Genomic DNA, 17,995 nt, shown 5'->3' with positions numbered 1-17,995 from the left:
ATTTTCATGTGCTTAATTTGTGTTTATAATAAAATTCATCTCGTATTCGTTGGTAAAAACTACTTACTTACTTTAGGCTTAACGATGCACATATTTGACGCACAGGGCTTGGTTTAAAAAATATGATACTGAGGGCATTTGCTTATAGGCTTAATATTATAAGTGCCTGAACAATTTCTGTATGGTTCATATACCTAATAAGCATACAAATGACGCATATTGCAAAAGATGGTCGCATTTATTTTTAGTATAGCTTTATTTAATGATGTGAATTTCTAATTTGATCCTAATCATTGAGCGATCATAGTATTCTTAACAAAAATAATAATAAGTAAAATAATAGTGAGCTATTATCTAGCATTGACTATTAAAGATTGTCATATTAAAACCTAATTTAAAATCGAAACTGTTTGATAGAACATACCACATGGGTACTTACTACTACATATGCAAATCGTCTAAAACTTACAAAGGAAATTAGTTGAGCATGAAATTGAAATAGCAACGACACGTCTCTAGGCGATTAACTTGTATCGAACAGTTAGACCTCCTTCCCTCGGCCGGCGTTACCGAACTAACGAGCGAAACTAAGCTACGAGCGAAAAAACCTCTTTTATACACTCGTAAGCTACTACTACTACTACTATGGAGTTATGTTATGTTATTTAATTTATAATGAATATCCTCCAAACCGATTTAGGCTACGGCGGCCAACCTCGAAAGAGAGATTAGCCAACTGCGAAGGACATATTACAGTGCACAAGTGTGTGCGCAAACACAAGTGCACTTTTCATTCCCTAACTCTCATAATCCGGGACGGCAAGCCGACACGACCGGAAAGAGTTCAGACGCAGGACCAACGGCTTTACGTGCTTTCCGAGGCACGGGAGTGTACAAACTTCCAACTTCCATACTCTGAGCTGCTACTGAGAATTTTTTGACAGAAAAACCCAATAACTTTTTATTAGGCTGACCTGGAAATTGAGCCGGAGGTTCCTCCGGGTCTGTGGCCTTACATCAAGCCACTACACCAACGAGGCAGTCAAAAAAATTGAATTTAATTTACATGTCTTACTATTAAATTTTTAAACCTTCTCCTCAAAAGGGAGAGGAGGCCTTAGCCCAGCAGTGGGACATTAACAGGCTGTTACTGTACTGTTACTGTACTATTAAATTGATAAGAGCACGTGAATCTTAACAAGCACAACTTATTTTTATATGCTTTATATATTTTTCTCGTGATGAAGGAAAACATTACATTCTTTAAATTTGAATTTTTATGTTCAAACGAGCTTACTTGAATAAGGAATTTTCAATTTGATTAAAGGAATAGGCGTTATGTTATGCACGAATGTGGATTCTACTGAATAGAACCGACCAGAAATTCAGAAGCAGCTCTTTTTCATCAACATCATGTACATGTGAATGTAATGTGAATACCCCATACAATAAAAAAATAACAAATAAGTATTTATATGTATACTACCCCAAACTCTTATAATAAGCGCTCGGAACCAAAGATTACATCGTTCTGTTGTAAAATTAATACTGCTTATTTATCTAATATTTATCCATAACTAAACATATTATTTGAACGAGTGTAGCAAGTCGTTATTGATCGACACGTACTTCGTATTACGTAAAACAATACGATCGGTAATACCATCGAAAAAGACGATCACAGACAGATAGTTTCAGATGATGGCGATATTATTCTATACCTATAGCAAGCTCGGCGACCATTCTAAAGTGAGACTGCTCATTTGCGCAAGACGTATAGCACGCACATTCTCTATTCCTCACTCTCATACGACAGGACGGCAAAACTGACACGTTAGGAAAGAGTTCAGGCGCAGGATCAACGGCGTTACGCTTCCCGAGGCATGAGAGTGTAAACGAGAAATTACTCGACAGAAACGTCTATTAACTTTATAATGGACCGACCCGGGGCTTAATCCCAAATTTAAATAGTTCCTGATATAGCGTTCCCAAAAATGCAAACTAATACTTACACTATAAATATACACTATACGAACAGTTATATGCGCAGTCACTAGCAACTATGAAACTTGTAAACTTTTGGAAGAGAATCACAGATCAGATCACAAAATCGACTTCGTCATATAAAGCCATAAAAACTTAGATCACAAACAGTTCCCTTGACAATAAACTACAAACAACTTCAGCGACAAGACCCCGACACTAAGAACAACTCTCCATCGAATTAATTTCGAACGGCTGTTTCTCAAATTAATTTCCATTTACACCTTTCAATAATAATTCCAATTCAAATTAGTATTCTGACTAAATTAACTTAGAGCTATGAAGTACAGAGATAATAATAACTTGCTTTCTTAATGCCCCTGACTCCGTTTTTATATACTTTTATATCATATTATATTTTCCTTTTTTTATTTATTAAAGGCCACCTGAACCACCGCGCAGACATTGGCGCTGTAAGTAATATTAATCGTTTACTTCGGCAATAAGCCACCAACATTAAGAATTTGGAAGTTATGTCCCTGCTGCCTGTGATAACATCACTCACTCAGCCTTCAAAATGGAGCCCAACATTATTAAGTAGTGCATGCAGGCTAGCGGAGTGATAATTGGGTGGTATCTACCTAGATGGAATGCATATTTCTCTATTCATGGCAAAGTGGCTATCCTATACTGCTGCATGGGTGGTGGCCTTGCATCCCGAGTCGGGGAACAAAAACTTATCGGGTTTCTTCTAACAATATATTTTTAATAGACAGATCGAAGTTAGCAGAGTTGTATATCCATTCCCTAGAAATAATTCAATGTAATTAATCCTGCAACTTCGGTACCTCTTTCCGGCCGTATTAGATAACGTTTCATTGGACTATGATAGTGATAGAGTAGATCTGTATTTGTACACATATTGGTTCATTATATTATTTCTTTGGCAGTGCGCTAACCTTCCGATTGTATTGGTAATCAAAATTCAATTCGGTGGACATTATTATTATATAATAATGTTTGGAGCTTATTCCACCACGCTCGCGCTGCGCAAATGTATATTGGCAGATATATATTTAGCAGAAGTTCAATCTACGCATCGTTTCGTGCATAGGTTGAAGTTCCTCATAAACTAATAATAAACACAAATTAAGCGCATGAAAACTTAGTGTTGTTTTCCCGGACTTGAATCTGCAATCTTTGGTTAATATTTACGTGATCTGACCTCTGGGCCATCTCGGCTCAAAAATATTATTTGCTACGAATTAGTTAATACGGTTAAGTGAACCAAACATGCACTTAAAGAATCACTGTCGATCAGAAATCGATGCCAAAGAGAACATCGTCGCTGCTATTCTCCATACTGCCAATTAAAGCAGCTATTTACTTGGTTTCGAACCGAACTGAGTTACATGCCCTAATCTGTACAAGCAACTTCAATTGTTGTATTCACGGCATTGTAACCTTTATAGTTAAAGCATCAAGGATTCTAATCCTGTTATTCGAATTGACAACGATTGACATGTATGCTCAAACGTATATTAAACAGCACGTACGATTTTAGTCCCTATCAGTATTCATGTAAGCTTATAATCGTTTGAAGAATATTGCATAAGCGGTTGGTTGTATACGTCGATGTTTGCAGACTTGCTTGGCGGGAGTGTCATGTTATCGGTGAACTACCACCGTGATGCATATCGCATAACGTTTGGTCTAAGCTGATAAGGACAATTAGTTTGTGTTAAAATATTTTAGAAATGTATATATACGACGTATATAGAAATGTATAAACATACAACGACATATTGCGATATTGTGGTTAGGCTTATTGGGTCTGACTGAAGAGCAACTTCTTTTCTGTGTTGCAAACGCAAATCTGTATAAACTATATAAGAGGCAGATGAAAAGGTACAATATAAGGCCCTCCCGTTGTTAATCTCTAGGCAAAAGAATTCGAAATAAGAAAGCTGATGCTTTGAAACATTTGAGCCTTGAGAAAGATTGATATCTTGGCGAGAAACACACCACCTTCTAACAATGTGTAGCGCTAAAAAAATAAAATACCCGTACAACTACTGCAAAGGCATGTTCACATACCTACAAAATAGGGTATAATTAATAGTTACTTAAGACACCAACGAAGTTCTTTAAATTGAGGATGATATAAATCGCCATGGCCGAATCCATCTGAAGAACATTATCGCTAATTAAAGTAGCGCCCGATACATTTGTTTCGACACATGTTTATGAACATGTCCTCTTCTTACAATGTATGATAGAATCATCATATAAAATTGTATTTAATTAATTAATTAATATTCGTCATCATTCATCAATCATATTTATTATGCAAATACATATTACAATACTGATACATTCATTTGTAGTCCCCCCAAAGGAGAAGCCGCCTCTGCCCAGTAGAAGGAAATTCACATTCAATTGTTAACCTTTAACGGCTTGTTTTATGATTTTTCCAAATTTTTAATTTTTTGTGAGTGCCAGTCGAGTTTATATCGAGCCAAGCCTATCATTGAATCAATTAAATAATTGAATTACATGTTTTTTTTTATTTGTCGAACAATAAATGTTGTGCAATATTTATTTTAAACAAACGTTGGTTTTATATTAATTGGTGGTCTGATTGAAGTCGTGCTTCATATTTATACACCTCCTAACCTACACCGTAATTTAAAAATGAAACACTGTTGGGTTAATGCCTATTATGATCGTGACCGTCGAATGTGTTTGTTGGTTTATTCGTCTATCATCATTAACGCTATTCTACTACTAGCTTATCTTCGCATACACAGTGAAACTACTATACATTTTAGAAAAATGAAAGCGAGGCTGCGGTAAACTAGCAAGGTTCTAACCTCCTGGGCTTTGGATTTGTTTTTAGAGGAGAAGTATTAAAACTCGTTCCATCACGCCGCTCCAACATGGCTTGGTGGATACAAAAGTGACTGGACTTCATCTGACTCATCTATCATAAAAGCAAAAATAGAACACCAAAATTTATTAGTGCATACGCGAGTTTGAATTGCAATCTTCTGCTACGATTCACTTGCTCGAATTTATACTCATTACAAAATCTAAAAATACTATTGTGGTTATTTACATAATATTCTTATTGTTTCAAATCATACTTGCGAAAATGTTAACAGCATTAAATACTTCTGGTAACGCGGTAAGTTGTATCGACTACGATGAACTTTGATACGATAGAAGTATTGGAAATTACTTGGTTTCGTGACTTAGTACAGACTACGTAACATCAAATAGCTCACAATGAAAACTTTATTGAACCGTGATGGTTCACCATAGATTTACATGTACTTCATGATTGTTAACAATTCATTTCAATGTATCGTGATATTCATTATAATTATCGTCAAGACTCCAACATGTGGCAGATGAAAATTTACCACGAATATCCGTCAACCCGCATTGGAGCAGCGTGGTAGAGTCAGTTCCAAACATTCTCCTTAAAAAGGAAAGAAGGCTTTAGCCCAACAGTGAGACATTTACAGGCTGTTACTTTACAACAAAATCTTAACATTTAAATTGCTTAAAACTTTTATTAAAAAAGTGGAGAACACAACATCGCAAGAGGATAAAATTTAATTTGCTATTTTTTGTCAATACCGTTATAAATATCATTGAGTTATTACAACTTTTACTTTATATTGAAACAACAACGAATGAGACGGATCTAAAGATCTAACTAACCATAATAACAACAATTATTTATAAAAACTCATGCTCATTACTGATGTATTGTATTTTTGCGATTATTATATAAAATGAGGTCGAACACAACGAAATACCGATAATTTATATGAAAACCTCGTTACCGTGAAACATGACTCTGAACTCTTTATTATTGAAATTTTTTTGGTAATTGGGACTGTGCCTTTAAATTAAACATTTAAACTTATTTGAAACGAAACAAGACAATCTATACATTTAATAAACAGAATCACTTATCGAAGTTAAAACCTATGGCCCAGTAAATAGAATATATTCTTAACTGAAGATCGCTGGTTCAAATTTATTAACCTAAGTTCCCCTTTTCTCTTGTAAACTAAAAAGTCAAAGAAATATTTTTTGACAATTGTAGAAAAACAAATAGATTTTCCGCGAAAAGTGAAACCTTAAAATTAATTTAAAGTATTTTTATAAGACAGTCAAAAGATGATTATTAAAAATTTGAAACAAACGTTTAAATGATCCGGACATATTGACAAAATTTTTAAAACAAATTTTAAATAAAATTTAACAAGATATTTTCTAGACACGAAGACCGTACAAATCATTAGACGTCCACTTATTCTGAAACTTCATCAACAGAGTCCGGACTCGTAAATCTAGTTTCAAATCCGAGCTAAAAACATTTATAAAACTTCTCCCATCAATTGCAAATTGTGGCTTAATCGGAATTGTTAAAAATGTAAATCTCTCCGCTTTGTTAATTGAGAATGCATTGCTTTATTTTAGTTCTTAACGTCTTAATTTTCAGCTTCGAGACTTCGATATCTTTTGATGAATATCTTATTAAACTTATGTACATTTTTATTACGATTTTATGATAATTATTAGAAACGGTTAATGATTTTTGTGTCGTGGCAAAATTGTTTTATAATTTTGATTTAAAGAGTCGTCTCTATGTCTGAAATATACTAAGAATAACAATAGTGTCATTAGTTTTAGGGATTACTGAACTGGAAAGGCTTTGTTGACTTTGTAGCAGCAGGTACCTCGTAGGTCTAGAATTTTACTGGTGGTAGAGCGTTGTGCGTCTGGGTAGGTATCACCCACTCCTCAGATATTCTACCACAAAACAGCAGTGCTTGGTATTGTTGTGTTCCGGTTTGAAGGGTGAGTGAGCCAGTGTAATTACAGGCACAACGGACATAACATCTTAGTTCCCAAGTTTAGTGGCGCATTAGTGATGTAACCGATTCTTACAATGCCATTGTCTACGGGCGTTGGTGACCACTTACCATCAGGTGGCCCATATGCTCATCCGCCTTCCTATAGTTTGAAAAAAAGAATCTAGTTAATGAGGCTGCTAATTCCGAGGTCCCTTAAGCTCGGGATCGGTCTTATATCTGGGTGTTCATCATTTGTTCTACCATTAAACATAAATAGTTTGTTTTGTAGTGCTCAGTTTTGAATGGTGAATGAGCTCGTGCAATCACAAGCACAAGGGACATAACACCAAATAGGCTAAGCTCTAGACTTTCTACTGAAACAGGGTGTAGTGCGCTGCCACCTACAATACCTTCATGTGGCCATACGATGCCTGACATCAAAATCAGGCAACGTGATGTGCGTGCGGAGCTGCAATCACTTGATGTACGGAAAGCTAGCGGTCCCGATGGAATACCAGCCATAGTGCTGAAGAAGTGCGCAGCGGAGCTGTCTCCTGTGTTAACGCGCCTATTCCAACTTTCTCTCTCTTCGGGATGTGTGCCGGAGGCTTGGAGAAGAGCTAATGTGCAAGCGATTCCCAAAAAAGGGGATCGGTCTGACCCGGCAAATTATCGGCCAATAGCTATCACCTCAGTACTTTGGAAGGTGATGGAACGGATTTTAAACAACCAACTGATCCATTACCTAGAAGATCACTGTCTAATTAATGATCGTCAGTACGGGTTTCGACCAAAACGGTCTACAGGTGATCTTCTAGCGTACATAACACACCTCTGGGGTGAAGCTATCGACAAGCATGGAGAATCGTTGGCTGTCAGCCTCGATATCTCCAAGGCTTTCGACAGGGTCTGGCACAGAAGTCTTCTCTCCAAGCTGCCGGCATATGGTCTGCCTGCTCAGCTATGCACCTGGATTGCCAGCTTCCTACACAAGCGTAGCCTTCGTGTTTTAGTTGATGGTTGCGCTTCACAATTCTATGTAGTGAATGCTGGGGTCCCCCAGGGATCTGTGCTATCTCCGACACTCTTTCTTTTGCATATCAATGAACAAAATACAAGTACTGCCAATAAAAATATTTTTTGTTCGGATGTTTACTGGTTTAATAGTTGTTGAGATTTGTCTCGTTACTATATTTTTAACTTTTTATAAATTACTACGAGTAAATAGGTTTGAAATATTTTAGAAACGCCATTATTACAAGTTCAAAACATTAACTTGAACGATAATTTCATTCATCATTGATGGTCATAAAGATCTTATCTATGTTCTAAAAAGGTGCGAAAGTAAAAATTCTCGGAACTTTTTATAGAGCCATTACAACGATCATTACAGAATTCATTAGACAGTCAGTGAAGCAGTGTTGGAGATTATTTTAATATTAATTATGAAGATTCGTTAAGTAAATTTAAACCGTTTGAATATTCAATAGTTTTTGAAATTGCCATTTGACCTTTTTAAATATTAAGAACCGTATTTAACCGACAATTTGACTGTTGTAGTTGGCTTGGAGGCTTTAGGAGTGAGCCTGTGTAATCACAGGCACAGCATCTTTGATTCTGTGGTTAATTACGCACTGACGGAGTAGCTTGTACTTCTCACAGTGCCGTTGTCGAAGGCGAAGGTAATAAATATCAGCAGCCCATTACTAGTTTGCCTTCCCTAAATGAAATAAATAAAAATATATCTATCACACAAAACCAATCGAAATTATTATTAAATCATCTGTTTCAGTATTTTATTAAGTCAACTATATATCTTAATAATATTTTTAGTTACATATTCCAATATGTTTTTTAAGATAAATATAAAGTGATGCTAATTTATAAGTGTATGTTTTTATAATTAGTCTTTTGTCCCGCACTTCAATAAAATAATTACGAAAAGTTCCAAAACGTTAGGATTTTTAATTAGAAATGGTAAACACTTCACGAATAACACGAAAAAAATAATCTATAACGCTTACGTGCGTAGTGTACTGGAGTACGGTAGTGTTGTGTGGAATCCTTGTTACAATGTACATCGTCTGCGTATAGAGAGAATACAGAAGCGATTTGTATATCATCTATCCAGAAACAAAAAAACCTCATAAAATAAATCTAATAAAAATTACAGCAATCTCTTGAAAGACTTTAATATGGATAGTCTCTCTGTACGCAGACAATTATTAGATCTCTCTTTCCTATCTAAGATAATTCGTAACGAGATCGACTGTACTTACTTACTTGAAAAGATATACTATCGTATTCCAAGGCGCAATGTTCGTAGTTTTCTGGGCACTTTTGATGTCAGAATATCAAAAACGAAATTAGGATGTAATGCACCAATGCCTAGATCATCACGGTTGTACAATGGTTTTTGTCAAGATCTAGATATTTTTAATGACTCTGCCATGATTTATCGTAAACGGGCGCTAGAATTGTTGAGAGATGCAAATAAATAATAAATAAATAAATAATGTTATCTTAATTTTATTTTGTATTAATTAGTATATTTTTAGTAATTTTTTTGTAACGTAAACTTTGCATGAATTTAATGAATTATTTAATTTTAATTTGTACCTATATCAATTTCAAACTATTTGTGTTATTAATTTTAATTTTATTAAGTGCATGTTTATTTTTTATGATCTTTAATTTGTACCAATTTGGACATTTTTTTTTTTAATCTTTCTACTCATGTTGCTATAATTATGTGTTAATGTATTTTTAAAACAAATATTGTAATTGTTGTGGCTACTTTAAAAAGCTTCACATGTTAGCTATTTTCACTAAATTGTTTTACATTTGTCATTAAAACATGTAGTAGCTACTAGTGGTCCTTAAAATAAATAAAATAAAAAATAAAAAATAAAAATAATATTGTGATTACTATGAATGCTATTCTGTTAGAATTCACTTCGTTTCTCACTTGTGGAATGTGTAAACCTGCTATCGATAAAATGCTAATTTGATCCGCGTAATCGTTTAGTTATTATAATCAATAATTAAATGATATCGCATCACGATAGTGCTCTGTGGTGAGGTTTGTTTTTTTTTCTTACAGACTAGTTTTGTAGTAAATTTTCAGACTGTAATTTGCAAAATTAATTCTAATAATAATAACTTTTTTTTTCATGTGTTTGCTCTTGATTTTATGTCACTCTCGATTTAATTATGCAATATAATAAATTTAGTCATGTAAATTAAATTAGCTGTCCTCTTATATACTATTGCTTTATGTTATCTTAATCTAAATAATGGTAAAACGCTGTTAGATGGTCCAAATAAGTAAATAAAAATGACATTTAAAGGATACACGCACTAAAAATATCAACTCAGTCGGTTTACACCATCACACGTATAAGATGCGAAGATTTTTAACAGATTTTAGCACTGGTGTTTTAAGTTTCTAGTTTTATTGTTCTTTACACAGTTGCTTTACACAGCTCCGGTTTCACTTACCCTATTTACCGACGAAAGCTCGATATGCTTCAGGAAAATAAAATAAAAAAGAAAGAAATACAGTATGCATTTCTAAAAATAAAACGCTTTACAATAATTAATAAATGGGAAGTATAAAAACACTAACATCAGTTCACAAAGTCTTTGTAATAATACTTTTCTATAAGACATTGTCGCTTGGCTGCTTATACACACTGGGATTGTACAAGGAATCGGAGGTCCGGTGCGCGTAGTCCGACATGCCTCGCTTCAGTAACTGATAGAAGAGCCGTATCCGAGGGTGGACGGCCACTTTGAATGTCTTCAGTCGGTTAAGGATTTCAGCTACCTGAAGTGATAAAACTTATGTGACATTACTTCAGACCAATAAAAGAAAAAGTATTGTAACAACTTGTGAATGTTACACTGCTGGATAAAAGGTTCATAGCTTATTGTACCGTTCTTCTCCAATGCAGGTTGGATACACATGTAACAGTTTTTTTTTTCTACCGACACATGTAAGTTTACTTCACCACTGAGTCCAAAATCAACTTAAATACAAATTAAACACATGAAAATTTAATGGGGCTTGCCTGGGTTTGAAGTCGCAATCATCGGTTAAGATTCAAGCATTCTACACACAGAGACACAAGCAGGTGTATATACATATACTCCATACATATTTCCACTTTTATTCTATTAGAAGTAAAGACAAACTCATAACACCAACTTTCCGTCTCCACAAAGTCAATTCATACTTCCTACTGTAAGGTCGCTTCTATTATAAATTTCAGCAATTACGTTTCGCTTTGCTGTTAGTCTCATTTGTTTAACAAATCACTTAAAGTCAAATGAATAAAAATATGACTTAAAAATTTTAAAAATCATTAGTTTCGCCGTCTTACTTCGGGTGGTGTGTGAGACAATCTAGAGATCGATTATAGCCTTCAAACTTACGTATATATTTGAAATTGCGTTATGTAAATACAATTTAGTATCACGGTAATTTTATAATGAAGGAAGGTAGATAGCGGAACAATGTCTCTCTCTTAAGCTTATTCCTAAACCGTTCCGATGAGTCCCTTACACTAAGAAATATAAAATATAAATAATTTAACTACAATTCGTTTAAATATATATATATACACAAAGATTGGCATTAATATTATTAGTAAGATTAATTACGAAGTCAAAGTCAAAAATCTTCATTAAATAGTATTAAATGTACTTATTGATTGTGAAAAAATCACCGGTTCGGAAAGAAACACTTAAGAAATACTTGGGACCTAAGAAGAATAGGTGAAACAAAGTCAGCGGTTTTTTTACGAAGTAAAATGTATAAATATCCTGGGACATTGTTCACACACGGCCATCTGATCCCAAATTTAGCTTGTACAAAACTTGTGCTACGGAAACCAGACAACTAATATACTACATATACTACTTTTCTTTTGTAAATACATACTTATATAGATAATTACACCCAGACTCAGGACAAACAGAGATGTTCATGCACACAAGTATCTGTCCTGGGTGGAATCGAACCCACAACCTTCGGCGTGAAAGGCAAGTATCTACCAACCACGCCAACCGGCTCGTCAAATATGTAATGTATAATATGAATATTTTTTGGTATTATTAATAATATTTATTTAATTTCTTTCTATGATATAATAACATTACAAGCTTATGACCGGAGTGTACTTCGAGTATGTTTAGTACATTCCGAAAGGGGACATTTTTCACACACGGCCATCTGATCCCAAACTAAGCAGAGCTTGTACTATGGAAACCAGACAACTGATATACTACATATACTATTTTTCTTTTGTAAATACATACTTATATAGATAATTATACCCTATACAGTTTTACATTTATTTCTTCTTGTTAAATGACAAGTTAATTGTGCAGGTTTTAAACAAAAGACTAACGGCGGCTGTTTCGTTAATTAAGTATTTTCAAAAGCCTTTTTGTAGGTCATTAGTTTGTACATTTTCAACTTCAAAATTGAATATTCCCTATTTTATACAATAAAAATAAAAATATATATCACAATCGGTTCAGTTATTTAAACGTAAAAGCGTAACAGGCTGATAGACACAGTAACTTTCGTATTTATAACTTTAGTATAGATAATATAAATTGTAAATTCAGGACGTTCTACAATCTAAAGCAATTGGATACATAATTTAATTGGCATAGTACCCAGAACGCCGCCCCCGAGGGACGTCGGAACAAATCATGACCAATGTATGATTGCATAACATACGTATACGTATGTGCGTATATCATACCATAGTACTATGTTTCTAAGTGCAATATTTGCTGGTATTATTATGTATTTATTATAGGAAGACATATAGACAGACAATAAGCATATAGTATCGATCGTTGCTCATACAAATTGGCACTATAAGAAGTACAACCCACGCATAGACGTCAATTTGCCGCCTAAGCTCACCTCGTTGGTTCAGACCAACGAGAGGAGTTCCCCCCTCAGGGGGGAGCATCGTAGTGATCAGCCAGCCTATGGCCTAATGCTGCCATACTCACCAGCGAGGAGTGCGGGGGAGCGAGATCCGTTTTCCCCTGAGGAGAGCTCAGTCAAGCTCCGATGCCCAGCAAGGGATGGCCCGCGTTTGATTGACACGATCTTACAGCCTCGTCGATCTGTAAGATCGTGTCAATATAATCTCACATAAGCTGATCCCCGCCCCAAGAGTCCGGGTACCTTTCGAAAAATTTACAGCTAATTAAAAAAAAGTAACTAGCTTATAAGGCCGCAAATCCTAAAGTCCTGAATTTAAACCTCGGGGTCAGTCCACCAAAAAGTTTCTAGTGAGCTACCTTACTTTAAGAAATGTGTGAGCTCCTATTTCCTTAAATCGTTTTAATAAAAAAATATATTTATAAAAATTGGTTTGAAATATTGTATACACAGATATTTACATAGATAAAGAACAAAAAAAATACGCTTCGTGAAAAGAACACATTGGATCTAGACTTAGATTTATCTAGACGTAAGTTGATAAGATTAATACTAATGGTCGAGCGATTCGAAGTGTGGATGAGATGAAATGTTACTGCGAGAGCTCGGGATATTGATGGCGGGACATCACGCGATATACCGTTTTTAATATTTATTTCGCTTATATATTGATTTAATGCAAGATTAATAAAAATTAGGATATTTATTCACCGGGAACGGCATGTTATGATGTCATGCTCCTTCTCGGCCGCCACCCTCTACCGCCTTGTATGCACGTGGCGCGTGCACGAACTGCACTTCCTGAGTACGTCACTTCTAATACTGTGACACAATGAAACTAATACTTCCAGACGAACTATGTAATGTAATTCTAATGTAACAAACTAGAGCGCGATTTGTTTTAACATTTCACAAAAAACTATTAACTTTTATAAAAACTTTTACTCATTATAATATAAGCACCTTAACAGCACGTATACTATACGCTACATTAATGTATATTATAACAATAATAAAAGTATAATATATTTATTTCGACAAAACTCTGTGTTTATTTATCTTACTACATATTTATTTATTGGTTTTCTCTAATTAAAAATTATTTCGATTACAATCTGCCAACACGTCGACCACGTTATTTTTAGTAATTCTGATGCCATTTGTTTTACATGATGAGCAATAAAGTACGTAAAGATTAAAAAAATCAATAATATCTCTGATGTATTTATTTAAGGGTATAAATATATATATATATATATATATATATATATATATATATATATATATTTATAAGGGTATAAATATATATATATATATATATATATATATATATATGATCGCCGTCACCTAGCTGGTAAAATTATAAAAAGTGTCACGAACTTACGTAGTTAGCGACATCTTTATCTGAATTCAATTTGCTAAAGTCTCGATCCAAACCAAAGATATGCGTGCATTCCTAGAAGTAAATCATTTTTATTAGAAAAGACATACAGTTATTAGTTAAACAGAAATGTTGTTCAAACAAATTACAAAGCAATTAAGAGTTCACAGATTAAAAATACGATCAAAACGGACAACAGCAGACAGATTAAAAATAAATTTAACGAAAAACAAACCAACGAATATTTTAAGGACATGTATCAAATTTACAGAAAATGTTAAAATAACATATTATATCGCGGAATTCGATCAACTCGTTTCAACGGGGTTTGTTTTTTATCCATAACTTATAGTTGTGGCTTCATTTAAAATGAATAATAAAGTTGATTGGTGTGTCATTTATTATAAGATTTATTCGTTTTGAAGTGAAACCAGTGCTTGATTCCTCACTAGTCTAACTGCCAAGTTTCAGCTGCAATTCCTAAGGTTCCGAGATCAAATCCTGGGTCAAGCAAATAAAAATTTATAGGATTTCAGAATTTACTGAATATCTGTTATACTCTCGTGCCTCGGATAGTACGTGTATTTGCTTCTAATCCTGATATCTATCTCGTCGTATCAAAATGCATCCCATCGGAGTATGGGTCAAATAACAGAGGTGTTATTAGTTATTATTTTATTGAGTTGATATGTCTGCGCACATGTTCAAAAAAATCTCTGCTAGTTCCCGCCTGTGACTTCTCCCACGTGTGAGGGTGGGGTGTCAGCGTTGAAAACATCTGCCTGCTTCTGAATATAGAATATTTTGATTTTGTCAGCAAAAATAAACTTACAGCACATAATATTAAGGTCATAGCACAAAAGGCAACTAAAACCATTTTACAATGATCGTGAATGTTCCACGCGACTTACTCGTAGCGTAAAATCAATTACTTGGCTTATTAACTTTGTTAATTACTTCGTTCTGATAATCGCTTCGCGTCTTAAATATCTATTGTTCATTAAACTTTGTGTTATACACATATTATATTATTTATATAAGTTCAGTTGCTTTGTATGATATTACCTAAGCGAGTACGAAAAAGATTCTAATTTTTAATAACCTTATTATAATTAATATTTGAGTGAATCGATTCTGAATTACTTTAGTTTGCTTACAGATTAGGTTAAATCTCATTCTAAATTCTGAGTTATTTTTATTTATTAAGTGCACATACATACATACTGGTGGTAGGGCTTTGTGCAAGCTCGTCTGGGTAGGTACCACCCACTCATCAGATATTCTACCGCAAAACAGCAATACTTGATATTGTTGTGTTCCGGTTTGAAGGGTGAGTGAGCCAGTGTAATTACAGGCACAAGGGACATAAAATCTTAGTTCCCAAGGTTGGTGGCGCATTGGATATGTAAGCGATGGTTGACATTTCTTACAATGCCAATGTCTAAGAGCGTTGGTGACCACTTACCATCAGGTGGCCCATATGCTCGTCCACCTTCCTATTCTATAAAAAAAAAAAAAAAAATACATAATCAAATAAATCAACCCACACATTATTCGCAACATACCTTCGTTTATCTTTTATACTTTCCTTATTAATGTTTTAGTACTGACTCGATAAGTGTATGCTTAACAAGAACACTTGTAACGAAGGTGAAGCTCGAAGGAGCGGTCGTGAACTCGTTACGCAATCTATTATGGCCGTGATTAAGTCTGCCGGCACCTCTGGGATACAATATCGTGTCGGTGTAATATATAAGCGGGTTCAAACTGACTTTTTTAATGAGATGTTTTTATTAAAATGATTGCAAAATATTTGATTATTTTTAATGTTTCAAAATATAATACCTGAAGAAATTAATGTTTTCGCCGTACCCTCGCAGACCGTATTTTTTTTTTTTTTTTTTTATAGAATAGGAAGGCGGACGAGCATATGGGCCACCTGATGCTAAGTGGTCACCAACGCTCTTAGACATTAGCATTGTAAGAAATGTCAACCATCGCTTACATATCCAATGCGCCACCAACCTTAGGAACTAAGATTTTATGTCCCTTGTGCCTGTAATTACACTGGCTCACTCACCCTTCAAACCGGAACACAACAATACCAAGTATTGCTGTTTTGCGGTAGAATATCTGATGAGTGGGTGGTACCTACCCAGACGAGCTTGCACAAAGCCCTACCACCAGTAAATATGCGGTTACATAGGATTATGAGTGTACCTGTATATGCGCACACACTCGAGTAGTAAAATATCGCCTGTGCAGTTGGCTGTTTTCTGTGGAGAACGGTCGCCGCGATCTGAATCGATCAGAAGTAATTATCGACTTACCTTAGTATGTAGTACAAAGTTACTTGTTATATTTTTAGAAATTAGCAATATACGGACCAACCATGCTTAGAGCTCTATCAATCAACTTAATCAATCTATGGATAAAGTACCAATATCAATCAATTACTTTGAACAGCTTTATGATATTAACAATGAATATTGATCTTAGTTAATAAATTATAAATTTACGCGGACTAAGTAATTTTTAATTAAGTGTCATAATTAATTCGATATCCAAATTGATTATTGGAAGTGTCGGGGATAGACATCGGAGTACAAATAGTACACCACGCCAGGAGAGAACCATCACCACTAGACTGGCTTTTTTCTACTTATGTAAATGTTACTATTAGAATTGGTTATCGAATCAAGTTTATAGAAAAATCAAGATTATCCAAAGATCCTCTCCAAGATCCAAAGAATCCCAAGATTCAGGAGCGTTCATATCGCTTGCTCCTTATTGTGTCGTTGTTATTATTACGTTCGGGTAAATTATTTTCATTTTCTACGTCTGAAGCAGATTAAGATATACTTTGTTTCAGTCTGTCTCTTTGCCGTTGATCCGCTCCAGATGTTACTAAACTGATATTATTACAAAATGTGACATTCAATCAAAAATATATATAAATAATCGCAATTCGTTATAAAAATGTCACACTTTCAGTGACACAGCGTCATATTGACCCATATTGAGTTCATGCAGATGTATCTCTTTGAAGACTTAGTGTATGTATAGCATGAGTAGAGGATACTTTGTTTCAGTCTGTCTCTTTGCCGTTGATCCGCTCCAGATGTTACTAAACTGATATTATTACAAAATGTGACATTCAATCAAAAATATATATAAATAATCGCAATTCGTTATAAAAATGTCACACTTTCAGTGACACAGCGTCATATTGACCCATATTGAGTTCATGCAGATGTATCTCTTTGAAGACTTAGTGTATGTATAGCATGAGTAGAGGATACTCATGTCTCCAGTTATTCGAATGCTCAAATACTTAATATTAAAAACAAACTAAATAATAAGATTAGAAAACGCAACGGGTCTATATGATCCGGCATCATTGGCGCCGCGTTGATACATTCATTTAATTTAAATTCACACACACACTCTCACATCTCGCAAAGTGCTTGAAGATTATTTCACATTTCTCTATCTGCTAAGTAAATAAAGTAAGAACACAACTAAAATAAACTAGGTATAAATTTCTAACGTGAATAAACTGCCAGGTAACGTACGTAAAATATGATTGGAGGTCCCGCGACGCTGCGACACTTGGATATATTAATATTAGTATTTATATTACAATTTACAATTTCAGAGGTTTAATAATTTTATTAATTTTCGACGAGCCGGTTGGCGTGGTTGGTGGATGCTTGCCTTTCACGCCGAAGTTTGTGGGTTCGATTCCCACCCAGGACAGATATTTGTGTGCATGAACATGTCTGT

General features: G+C 34.5%; 1 protein-coding gene across 2 annotated transcripts; it reads right to left on the bottom strand.

Moving 5' to 3' along the window:
- Positions 1-10,486: 10,486 nt before the first annotated feature.
- Positions 10,487-15,130, bottom strand: LOC126778602 (uncharacterized). 2 transcript variants are annotated; one of them, XM_050502290.1, is made up of 3 exons: positions 14,910-15,130; positions 14,213-14,284; positions 10,487-10,686 (listed from the first exon to the last, which is right to left on the bottom strand). In XM_050502290.1, exons 1-3 carry the CDS (start codon positions 15,084-15,086, stop codon positions 10,519-10,521), a joined length of 417 nt encoding a protein of 138 aa, XP_050358247.1. In that variant the 5' UTR covers positions 15,087-15,130; the 3' UTR covers positions 10,487-10,518. The 2 variants fall into 2 exon arrangements, with proteins under 2 accessions (XP_050358247.1, XP_050358248.1); XM_050502291.1 differs by having other exon boundaries at positions 15,042-15,130.
- Positions 15,131-17,995: the final 2,865 nt, after the last annotated feature.

The sequence above is a fragment of the Nymphalis io genome, chromosome 26 (assembly GCF_905147045.1).
Source record: "Nymphalis io chromosome 26, ilAglIoxx1.1, whole genome shotgun sequence".
Taxonomy (NCBI): Eukaryota; Metazoa; Arthropoda; class Insecta; order Lepidoptera; family Nymphalidae; genus Nymphalis; species Nymphalis io.
This window is presented reverse-complemented; position numbering and strand designations above follow the sequence as displayed.